Source organism: Babylonia areolata, chromosome 18 (genome assembly GCF_041734735.1).
Source record: "Babylonia areolata isolate BAREFJ2019XMU chromosome 18, ASM4173473v1, whole genome shotgun sequence".
NCBI lineage: Eukaryota > Metazoa > Mollusca > Gastropoda > Neogastropoda > Buccinidae > Babylonia > Babylonia areolata.
The window spans coordinates 33759210-33771709 of record NC_134893.1 but is presented as its reverse complement, the minus strand read 5'-3'; the positions used below and the strand labels follow the sequence as shown (position 1 = coordinate 33771709).

At 48.8% G+C, this 12500-nt stretch overlaps 1 protein-coding gene across 1 annotated transcript in view; it reads left to right on the top strand.

The window, feature by feature from the left end:
• LOC143291949 (meteorin-like) overlaps positions 1–12500 on the top strand; it is a 49306-nt gene that overhangs the window by 16450 nt on the left and 20356 nt on the right. The window contains exon 2 of the mRNA XM_076602098.1: positions 11389–11834. Within this exon, the coding sequence (XP_076458213.1) occupies positions 11389–11834 (446 nt within the window). The remainder of the gene's footprint in view (positions 1–11388; positions 11835–12500) is intronic.

The following is a 12500-nucleotide window of genomic DNA, read 5'->3' as shown; positions in this document are numbered from 1 at the left end:
CTTGACAGACCTACCAATGACAGTAACCCCTTGACAGACCTACCAATGACAGTAACCCCTTGACACACCTACCGATGACATTAACCCCTTGGTAGACCTACCGATGACATTAACCCCTTGACAGACCTACCAATGACAGTAACCCCTTGACAGACCTACCAATGACAGTAACCCCTTGACAGACCTACCGATGATGACTTTGTGCCATTCGTTTGTTCGGGGAGCGAACGGACAGGACGATGACTTTGTTTGACAGTGTCCTGTCTTGTCCTGCTTTGTTTGACAGTGTCCTGTCTCGTCCTGCTTTGTTTGGCAGCCCGTCTGCCATCTCTCCCCCCCCCCCTCCACACCCCCATCCTTCCCTCCCTCCCAGATCCCCCCCTCCCCCCCCCCCCCTCAGCCTCATCAACCCCTCTCTCACCACTCTTCATCCTTGTGTTTTGTTTGACAGTTGTCTCCTGACACACTTGACCCGCTCTCAAACTCCCGTGTCTGTCCCCATCACAGTATACATGGCGCCTGTCGCCCCGCTTGTGGCAAATCACTTGTATTGTGTGTTGTGTGTTGTAATGGGCTGCCACTCTCCTACGAGTATCCCGTCAACGCATTGTCGCAAAGTCTACCTTCAATCTAAACTTTTTTTCTTTCTTTTTTTTTTTTTTCTTCAATCGGTTTGATTTGGCTCCGTTTGATTCTCAGTGTTCTGGCTCAGTTCGAAATTCGAATTCGTTTGAATTTATTGGACTTTCATTTCGCCTCGCTCAAATTGATTCCGATTTGGTTTGGTTTGGTTTGGATGGCATGGGTTTGATTCCAAGTTTGGATTGCTTCTCTTTCGGTTAAATTACTTATTCGACGCGACTTGAGTTTTGATCATAGACACAAATTATATAGAAAATATATATCTCAGTGGTTTTGATGTAATACGGTCTGATCCCTTCTCCGTTTGATTTGATGTGACTTGACAACCCCCCCCCCCCCCCCCCCCCCCCCCCAATCCCCCTACCCCCCCGTCCCCCCTACTCTCCCCTCTCTCCCTAGTACGCTGAGCAATGGCCAGAGCACACACATTGGTTGGGTCAGCCTCTCAGTGACGGGAGTTTTGACTCCAAGCGCGGTCAGTCAGTCTGTTTACCCGCTTGCATGCAATGCTGGACCCTATCCTGAGTCAACATTGACCGAAGCTTTGACCTGGTTGGCTTGCCGGGGAGGAAGGGTGTGTGTGTGTGTGTGTGTGTGTGTATTTGTGTGTGTGTGTGTGCGTATTTGTGTGTGTGTGTGTGTGTGTGTGTGTGTGTGTGTGTGTGGGTAGGGGTGGTGTTGATGGGGGCTTTTAAGAGAGGAACGGGAGGAAAAGCTCGGACAATGCAGGTTGCTGAAAGTGGTCTATGGAGGGAAAAGTTTGAAGCTCGATATTATGGGCGACTTGTGGTATTAGAGAGGGACGCTAGTGCTCTCTCTCCCTCTCTCTCTCTCCTCTCTGTCTCTGTTGGGCAAATATTGGTGAAAGCCTCCCTCCCTCCCCCACAGTCGTGTGGTGGTGATTTGAGGGTTTGATTGTGTTGACTTTTTAGCTCGCCCCTTTTTATTTCTACAGACCTGTCTCAGTGCTGGCAGCCTTTCCTTGTGATATTCACAGGCTGCGTACACACGCGCACATGATCCCTGGCAAACACACACACACACACACGCACACACACACACGCACGCACACACACACACACACACACACACACACACACACACACACGCACGCACGCACACGCACACACATATATATGCTTTGTATAATGCACACATAGATATATAGATATACACATGACTATGTCTAGAGATCTAGATATGCTCATGAACACACACGCACGCACGCGCGCGTGCAGCACACACACACACACACACACACACACACACACACACACACATGCGCGCGAACACAAGTGTATGTGTAGGGGACAGCTGGACGTTGTATTATTGAGGCCGGTGATTGGGGGCGTGGGGGTGGGTAGAGGGGCCAGGAGTCAGGCAATACAAGTCATACAAGTCAGGCACTACAAGTGAAGGTTTATCGGTACGATACCCGGGTGGCCCCCTCACACAGGAACAGATTGGAGGCCACAGAGAACAGCGCGGGGTGTGATGTTTTGGTTTCTGAAGGGTCTTGTTTGGGGCGCGTGCCCACCCAGGATCCCCCTTCTCTGTCTGTCTGTCCGTCTCTCCCTCTCTGTCTCTGTCTGTCTGTCTGTCCGTCTGTCTGTCTGTCCGTCTCTCCCTCTCTGTCTCTGTCTGTCTGTCTGTCTCTCATTCTCTGTCTGTCTCTGACTCTCTGTGTCTCCCTGTTCTTCACACACACACACACACACACACACACACACACACACACACACACACACGTACAGGCCTACAGTTGCTTCTTTACGTGTGCTATTGGACGGAAAACGAGCGGGTGAAGAATAATGATGAACGCCCTTTGCGCCCTTTTGGAATCTAGCTCGGGTGTCATTATACCTGTACAGTACCCCCAGTGTAGTTTTTCGAGCTGCTCACCTGGGGCAGGTTTGAGTATATCGAGGGATTCAGCCCTTCGCCCACCACCACCACCACCACCACCACCCCTCCCTAGTTGCATTGTTCACCCTTTCCACTACCATCCTCAGTTCCAGGCGCCCGCCCCTGTCTCCCCCCCACCTCCCTTCTGTCTATTCTCCTTGCACTACATACAGGTTGTTTCTCCACTCATTTTTTTCAGCCACTTACAACGGTTCCCACTTCCTCTCCAACTTCCTCTCGTGCGGACACAGCCAGGTTGCACAGTGGCGCACGATCACGACAAGTGTTTGACACGAAGATTACAGGGGAGAGAGGGGCGTGGAGGGGTGGTGGGTGGGGGGTGGGGGGGGTTACCAAAAGGTAAGATCGTTGGTGACGCCCATCGTGTAAATCAGGGGGCAGAAAGAGAATGGGGAACAAGTGTTGACACTCCATCCAGCGTCAGGTTTACCCCGACCTCCCTGCTGATTAGTCCCATCATCCTGGCGGAGAGTGAGGACCTCGCGTAATGGGTTCCTGATTCAACGCCAATGTTTGTGTGCTTCAGGTTCCAGCACATTAGTGTCAGAGGGGGGGGTGGCCGGCCCCCTTCAGTCCCCCGTGGAACGAAGAAGCGAAACGGGTGCAGTACACAGTTACGGGGTGGGGATCGTCAGGATACAGGGGGTGTACAGGGTGTATTGTGGGGGTGTTGGTTTGGCCGGGGCGTCAAGTGAGGGAGGGGTCGGGGGCGAGTGGAGAGCAAACTTTCAGCAGGCTGAAGGGGGGAGGGGGGGGGGGCCAACTTGAGGAGGTAGATGGCACGAACTGGCGCGTGTTTCAAGTGTGTTTGTGGGGGGTGGGGGGGTGGGGTGGGGAGGGCGGGGGGAGGGGGGTAGGGGGGGAGGAGGGAGTGGCAATGCCATTCTGAAAGTGGGGTGGTGGAGATGGGGAATGGATTAAAAGCGTGATTGCGTATGGGGGACTGAGAGAGGGGGGAGATGGAGAGAGAGAGACAGAGAGAGAGAGGGAGACAGAGAGACAGAGAGAGACAGACAGGCAGACAGAGAGACACTGAGAGAGAGAGAGAGAGAGAGAGAGAGACGTAATGTAAAGCTTTTTTAATGAAACGGACAAATCAGATTTCAACCAAAACAAAACAAAACAAAAACAAAAACAAAAAACAAAAAACAAAAAAAGTCTTTGGTCACGACTGGAACAACACGCTATCATTCATGTAACTTTTCATGGACAATAGCTGTCCTTCCAGCCTTAATAAACACTTGCCTGTTGGACTGAATACTTTCGTCAATGCTTGCCTATCAACGCTACCTTTTCATTATCATCAGCATTCCCACAACCTCCCCCTCCCCCTCCTCCCCTCGTCCCTTTCCTACCCTCTCCGCCACCCACCCCCAACTTTTGTTTTTTTCTTATTTCGTTTTTTTTTCCTCCCCATATACTCAGCTTGTTATCGCACCATATTACAGTCTTGTCACCCCCCCACACACACACACACACACACACACACATACACCCACCCGCATCCTCTCCCCCTCCCCCCCCCCCCCCCCCTCGCTATAAAGAAACAAGCCAGGGTACAGGAATAATCGGCGTGTTGTGTGCAAAAAGAAGAAGCAAGCAGCGTAGTGGTTGTGCGGGCGCAGGAAGGGGGTGGGGGTGGGGGGGTTGTTGGACGGACAGGAGGAAAGAAGTCCATGATGTTCAGTCCAAAGTCACACACACACACACACACACACACACACACACACACACACACACACACACACACACACACACACACACACACACACACACACACACACACACACACACACACACACACACACACACACACACACACACACACAGGGTTAATATTAAGTCCGGCGGAGCTAATCTTTCGCTCCCTTCTTTCCGTTTGCCCAGCACTCGATCGTGGGGGCCCTGACCAAACATTGTCCCCGGTACAAATGAGTGTGCTCAAAGGGACGCGACTCCGACTTTCTTCCTGTGGCTCCGTGGGCTTTTTAACAACGAGCGGGCAAGACGGTACGGGACGTTCCGATGTTGGTTGGCTGAGGCGGAAAGTAAAGGTTGGGGGGTAGGGGAGGTGGTGGTGGTGGGGGTAGGGGGGGATGGTTTAGGTAGAGAGGGGGCAGAGGGAGGGGGGTGGGACTGGGGTGGGTAGTAGGGTAGGGAGTAGGGGGTTCAAGGGTCCTGTTTGACAGTGTCTCGCTTTTTCTTTCTTTCTTTTTTTTTTCTTTTTCTCGCTTGTCCTGTTGTTGTTGTTTTTTTTGGGTTTTTTAATTTGTTTGTTGTTGTTTTTTAAATACTCATCTCTCTGTGTCTGTCTTTGTTTCTGTTACCATCTTCGTTTCCTTCTTTCTCTGTATGGACCTCTCTCTCTCTCTCTCTCTCTCTCTCTCTCTGTCTATCTATCTATCTCTCTATCTACCCATCTGTCTATCTATCTATCTATCTATCTATCTATCTATCTATCTATCTCTGTCTCCCTCTTATTGTAAAATGAAATATAACCCAATTAATATTTCTGACATTTTACGAAAACAAGTCAGGCCGTGCGCCTTGACCTCAGCTCTGTTCATCAGTATCTCACACTGTTTGCAAACTGGGCATTACATTTAGTGCATGCACTCTGTCTGGAGACCAACTGTACTGTAATTGTTGTATTGCCGACAATTCACAAAAACTGATCAAATCTCCTAACAAACCTCAGAATTCCGTCGCTAAATCTTCTTTCCAGTGTGAAGGTCTGAACTAGCACTGTATGCCCCCCTTCAAAAAGAACTAGGTCCATTTTCTGTTGAGTAATGAATAAAATACGAGACTGCAGTTCCTGCCTCTCCTTCCATGTCAGGGTTGGAACAGCACCTCACTATCTTTCATCACCCCGCTTTTCTGCTGATGACAGAATCTTCTGTATCGCTCAGTTTTATAGAGAGAAGTACGGGGAAAAGTTTTCAATTTTTCGCCTGTTGAACCCAAGACTCACTGTCTTATGCGGTTCTTCACTGTCCATTAACATGGGGTTCTCTTAAAACACATCTTTCTGAGCAGTCTTTTACCTGGTGCCCTCCATTGACTTGACTTACCAATGCCTCTTGACTCCTTTTGGAGCACAGGGCTCCAGCGGACTCGGTTTTGGGCTGTCCTCTTCAGCCGGGTCCATGTCCATCCGGCTGCCTTCATCTCATCCTCCGTGCTTCTTCTCCACGTCTGCTTTGGTCTGCCTACTCTCCTCTTTCCTTGGGGGTTCCATTCAAGTGCCCATTCAAGTGCCCGTCTTGTGGTGTGGTCTGGAGGCTTTCGCAGGGTGTGGCCTATCCAGCCCCATTTCCTCCTCCTGACTCCTCACTGATGGGCACCTGGTTTGTTCTGTTCCAGAGGCAAGCGTTTGATATGGTCTCTGGCTATCTGATGTTTAAAATATGGCGTAGGCATCTATTGATGAAGGCCTGTAGTTTGTTGGTGTTCGTCTTGGTTGTCCGCCATGTTTCAGAGCCGTAGAGGAGGACTGCCTTAACGTTGGTGTCGAAGATCCTCAGTTTGTTGTGAGTGGAAAGAGATGTAGAGTTCCAGATTGGCTGCAGGGTGTTAAAGGCATGCCTCGCTTTGTTGATGCGGCTGTTGATGTCTTCATCCGCCCCTCCATCCTTGCTCACTACGCTGCCAAGTTAGACAAACATCTCTGCCTCACTGATGTTTCCACCTCTGAAATGGAGCTGATCCTGCCTCTTGTTGTTGACTCTCATGAGCTCTGTCTTCCTGATGTTAATCTTGAGACCCGTTTTCTCAGCTTCTTCGGACAGTCTGTTTAGCTTTTCTTGGGCATCTTGGTGTCTATGTGAGGGTGCACTCCATTACACATCATGTATTCTTTAAAACCGCATCCATCACTGAGAATATATAATTATTAGAGGATGACAGGAATATCTAACAAGACCACAGCCCCGAACAACTTGGCCTTCTGTAATCCTCAGTAAATTCATCGTCAACACAAACAGTCCTGTCGCTGGACGTTGCACCGTCTTCACAGCGGACTGTGGGTACACAAACTTGAGCAGCAGAGGTGGGTCTCTTGAGTGGAAGTTTGTCAAGGGATTGATAACATTCATCGCTTTCGGTTCAAGTCAGATCAGCTGCTTCGAATCAAACCTTGATAAAAATGCTGTCGATCCAGTCTCGATAAGCTACCTTCAGTCCACCAAGGAGCTTAAGGTTTTCTGCCTTTCCTTGGATATCTTACTCTCCTCTGATTTCCAACTGACCCAGTCGCTAAGACACTCTACCCCTAGAAGATTGTATCGGCAAGAACACTGCTCCGTATATCACCAGCACAATCTTCAGGAATTACGTATCGACCCGGCTGGATTGACAGGGCCTCATCAAACCCGCATTAGCACCCTGCCTTTCTCCTCTGTCTCTAATCCCACGCGCACAAAGTTCGCCCCTTCCCCAGCAACCCTCCAACTTTGCCCTCGACGGTAAACACGTGCTGGCTTTGTGGCTGTCGTTCGCTTCTTCAGGGTCTGGACCCCCAGGGAAATCCCCGTTCTTCATCTCGTCTTATGTCAGAAAAGTGTGGGCGCTTTGTGGCGTGAGGGAGCAGGCTGGGGGTGTCTTTGCAAGGTGTTTGTACGGAATTCCACTGCGGCACCTGAACATTGGAATGGCGTTCTTGCTCACTGTGATCAGGGAATGTCAGGTTAAAGGGATGGTATGGAAGGTAAATGCGGGTTTGATGATTGGCGAAGGAGGTGGGGGGGGGGGGGGGGAGGTGTGGGCATGGAGATCACGTTCTTAACTGCAAATTAATGGTGGGGATATTGTCTGCCTTGTCTTTCTACATAGTTACCTTACCTACGAAGAATCCGCAGTGACGTTTCAGGTTTGTGCATGGATTTCTGTTTGGTATTTTTTTCAGGCGTTCAGGTCGATAATGCTTCCCCAATTAATAGATGTTGAACAGTTCAATTTAGGAGAGAACATTTCAATTTATGAGTGAAAAAAAAAAGTAAAAAAAATATTTTTTAAATACAAAAGTTTAAGTATGCTCTTAAAACCACAATTGCTTATCAATTTGGGGTTCAATAAGAATCAAGTCAGACCAAAATATCTTCTGAACGTGTTCAGAGTTTAATGCTGCCGGAGAGAAAGAAAATCGCTTGTCAAGCTGGCATGACTATTACAAATTATCGTCAGTCACACAAGGCTTGATGTCTCGTGTCTTCAAAGAAAACCCTGGAGATACAACTTCACAAGGAAGAAGTGATAAGGGGAAAAGACATGACACGGGTTGGAGCAAAGAAAGGAAAGGAAATGTTCACATTAGACTTAATCATGGTCTCACTATAAACTCACACACGGTGTTCGCGGTTGGCTGGTCTTTTACAAGTAGCCACGTTCACCCACAGTGCTATTATGGCAGCCCCAAAGTTCGTGTTGTTCAGCAACTGGCTGATAAAATCTGGTGTTTCCACAGGTATTCGCTAAAAGATCCAGAGTTTACCTCTGTTGAATTATCGACACAATTATTCGAGCTGAAAACGAGTGTGTTCACAAACTGGTGAACGCGGTCTATCAGTTGTGTCCCCTTTATTTACAGTCCACACAGTTATCGCCCTTCCCCGTCAGAGAATATACATCGGGGATTGTAATTTGAGGACGGTATATTTTGTGCGTTTTTAGAGCGTTCAGTTCATTTTGGGCGCAGTGTTTGATATGCGGCTTCCAGAATGATGGGCAATGATTATTAACGCTCAAAAGCATTGTTGAACATAATACGTTGACCCGAAAACATCTTCGAAGATTTTGTAGGGTGTCTAACTCTCTGTCTGTCTCTCTTTCTCTGTCTCTTTATCTGTCTCTCTGTCTCTCTCTCCATCTGTCTCTCTGTCTCTGTCTCTCTATCTGTCTCTGTCTCTGTTTTTTGTTGTTTTTGTTGTTGTTGTTGCTGTATTTTGTTTTTTGTTTTGTTGTTGTTTTTTCTTGTTTGATATCATTTACTTCCTTATTTGTTTAATCATTTATTCTTTTTTTTTCTTTTTTTTTTTCAAGGCCTCTCTAAGCGCGTTGGGTTACGCTGCTGATCAGGCATCTGCTTGGCAGATGTGGTGTAGCGTATAATTATGTATTTGTCCAAACGCAGTGACGCCTCCTTGAGCTACTGATACTGATACTGTCTCTGTCTCTCTCCCCCTCTCTGTGTGTCCTTCTCACTATCTCTGTTTCAGCCTGTCTGTATCTCTATATCTCTTTCTCTCTCTCTCCTCTCCTTCCCTCTCCATCTCTCTCTCTCCTCTTGCACTCACTCTCTTGCACCCCCACCCCTCCGCTCTCCCGCTGTATTATATCAAAACTGTGCAAAAAGAAACGCCCCCACCCCTACCACCCCACCCCCAACCGCCACCCCATCTATTCCCCCTTTAACCCCAACGTCTTCCAGTCCACTACCTTGGTCCTTTTATCGCCGGACCACCAATTTATCTTGCAAGTTGATCGGACGACCAGGACTGTACTACAGGACAGGGGCAGCACGACAAACTGACCACCATGTGGACTAGTAAGGAAGGACCTCGTGCCGCCGAACCCAGCACTTGAGAAATGTAGTAGTAGTAGTAGTAGTAGTAGAATTGGTCCGTGAAGCTTAACCCTTTCACCGCCAGTCAATTTAGAGTAAAACATTCCGGTGTGGTATAAACACAGTGGCTAAGAATTGCTGGAGTGTATAGAAAATATTATGGCCTATCCTACCACCGAACATAAAGAGCAGTAGGTTCATGGATAACAGACCATTGAATGGTCACCTTTCAGTGACAGCGAGTCCTCTACCACGCCTGTGCACAAATGACGAGCTTGGCGGTAGAAGGGTTAAATCACGGTAGTGTGAGGGATCGACTGACCAGGGGAGGTGGGGGGGGGGGGGGGGGGGGGGGGGGTAGGGGGGGGGGCGGTGGGTGAGTGGGGGGGGGGGGGGCTGAGGGGTACACTACAGGAGTCATAAGCCACGCTGTCGCTGCGAACGTCTGTGTGTCGGACAGGTTGTTGTTTCGGGACTCAGTGGGGATTTATCCACAGGCTTTGCGGCGGAGACTGCGTGGCGTGTAGTGCTGGCTGGCCTGATTTAATGACTGAGAGTCTATCTGGGGAGCCGGAGGTGTAGGGGATAGGGTGGGGGGATGGTTGGGTGAGTTGGGGTGGTGGTGCTGCTTGCATTGAGAGTGCGGGTTCGAATCTTGGGTGTCGGTGCCACATTGCATGCAGCAGACAGTGGACACACATGAAACATAACTGTGTGTGTGTGTGTGTGTGTGTGTGTGTGTGTGTGTGTGTGTGTGTGTGTGTGTGTGTGTGTGTGTGTGTATCTTGACCGTCTACAAGTCTGTCGAAGACGTCCTGGCAATCTTGACATCAGCACCCACTTACACACTGTTCTTTTGAAATCTTTAAAAAAAAGAAAGAAGAAAAAAAAAAGAAGAGTGTGTGTGTGTGTGTGTGTGTGTGTGTGTGTGTGTGTGTGTGTGTGTAATCATGTATCAAATGTACATGTGAGTATCTGTGCGCGCAGCGCGCGCGCGTGTGTGTGTGTGAGTGAGAGAGAGAGAGAGAGAGAGAGAGAGAGAGAGAGATAATGAATGAATGAATTAATTAATTAATCTTTATTTTCCAACGGTGAAGATATTAGCACTTTGGCCGACTTACACATCTGCCGTTGTTCTAAGAGACAAACAAACACATACGAATATAAATGTTGTTACACTAAATACATGTATAACGTACAAGTAGAACACAGCGTGACACTGAGAGACATATCTGTACGAAACGGAAGCGAGTAACACACTAGAGAGAGAGAGAGAGAGAGAGAGAGAGAGAGAGAGAGAGAGAGATCGTGCATGCGTTTGTGTGTTCTTGCGCATGCTTGATGTTGGCGGTTGGATGGGAATGGGAGATGCTAAACTATGCAACTACATTTACGTCCCTCTGAAAACAGATCCTTTTCATTTCTTTTTAAATGAATATTAATTACGGAGAGTATAAAATCGTCGATTCCTGGTCTTCTTACAACCTTCCCTGGTCTGATCTGGTGCGATGTTAGGGAACCAAACTTGCTCTGCATAAACACAGATGCAAATCATTATAATTATTCTTCCGTTCCTTTCAAAGAGATAAGCTTATGTATGTGATCATCACGTATCCTTCCCATGTGGTCTTCTTAAAACCTTTCCCTGGTGTGATTTGGAGCGATGTTATGTACATAACTGCACTACATAAACACATTTGCTAACTATTATATTCCTCCGTTCCTTTCAAAGAGGTAACGTCATGTATGTGGTCATCACGATGTCTTTAACCGCGAACCCTTTTCTCTGGTCTTCTTAAGATGTGATCTGGTGCGATGTTATGTACATAACTGCACCACATAAACACGTCATTCAAAAAGATAACGTCATGTATGTGGTCATCACGATGTCTTTAACCGCGAACCCTTCCTTTCTGGTCTCCTTAAGACTCTTCCGTGACGTGATCTGGTTCTATGGTATGTACATAACTGCACCACATAAACACGTCATTCAAAGAGATAACGTCATGTATGTGATTATCACGGTGTCCTTTAACCGCGAACCCTTCCCCTCTAGTCTTCTTAAAACCTTTCCCTGGTGTGATTTTGTACGATGTTATGTACATAACTGCACCACATAAACACAGATGCAAATCATCATATTCTTCCATTCCTTTCAAAGAGATAAGTTGATGTATGTGGATCATAACGATGTCCTTAACCCCGAACCCTCCTCCTCCCCCTGCCCCCCTCCCCTCCCCCCTTTGTTGCTGCTGCAGCTCCAACGAGGACGAGAGGGCGATCTTCAACGTCAGGACGTCCATGTGCAACGCGGGGTCCTTGCAGTGGAGCAGCGCCTACGGAGCCATCCGGTTGGAGGTCCAGCCCTTCCAGCCCAACGACTACCGACTCTGCTTCGTCCTCCACAGCCACCACACCCTCACCCAGGTCTCCCTGGAGGAGCCCCGCTTCCACCACCTGCCCAGGAACTACCGCCTGCAGACCTCTGAGGAGCCCCTGAGGATGTCGTCGGGGATGAGGCCGCTGGTGTCCACGGACGGGCGGAGCGGGGAGGTGTGCGTGAGGGGGAAGGGGAGGGAGCCCGTGCTGCTGTTCGTGGAGGTCCAGAGGAGTCACGAGTTCTCCGGCATCCCGTCCGTCAGCCTGCAGTACGATGTGGAGCCGCTGCCTCAGCTGGATGCCGCGCTGCTTGATCCGATGGAGGGTGAGTGTTGTGTGTGTGTGTGTGTGTGTGTGTGTGTGTGTGTGTGTGTGAGTGTTGTGTGTGTGTGTGTGTGGGGGTGGGGGGGTGGATATGTGTGGGTTGGTGTGTGGGTGTGGGTGGATGGCTTTGTGTGTGTGTATCAGTGTGTGTGTGTATCAATGTGTGTATCAGTGTGTATTTGTATCAGTGTAAGTGTGAAAAACATGGTGTGTGTGTGTGTGTGTGTGTGTGTGTGTGTGTGTGTGAAAGAGATAGAGAAAGAGAGACGGAGACGAAGACAGACAGACAGAAAGTGATAGACAGAGAGAGAGAAAAGAGCTTTTGAAAAAGCCCAAACCCTTCATTGCATCTTGACCGAACTACCAAACAAGTGTGATATTTCTATGTCTGGTTGGAAGATACAAATTAGCGCATGGCTTGGTCATCTGACTGAGTGGCAGCTTCTTCTTCTTCATTCGTTCACTCGTATGTACACGAGTGGGCTTTTACGTGTATGACCGTTTTTACCACGCCATGTAGGCAGCCATACTCCGTTTTCAGGGTGTGCATGCTGGGTATATTCTTGCTTCCATAACCGACCGAACGTTGACATGGATTACAGGATCTTTAACGCGCGTATTTGATCTTCTGCTTGTGTATACACACGAAGGGAGTTCCAGCACAAGT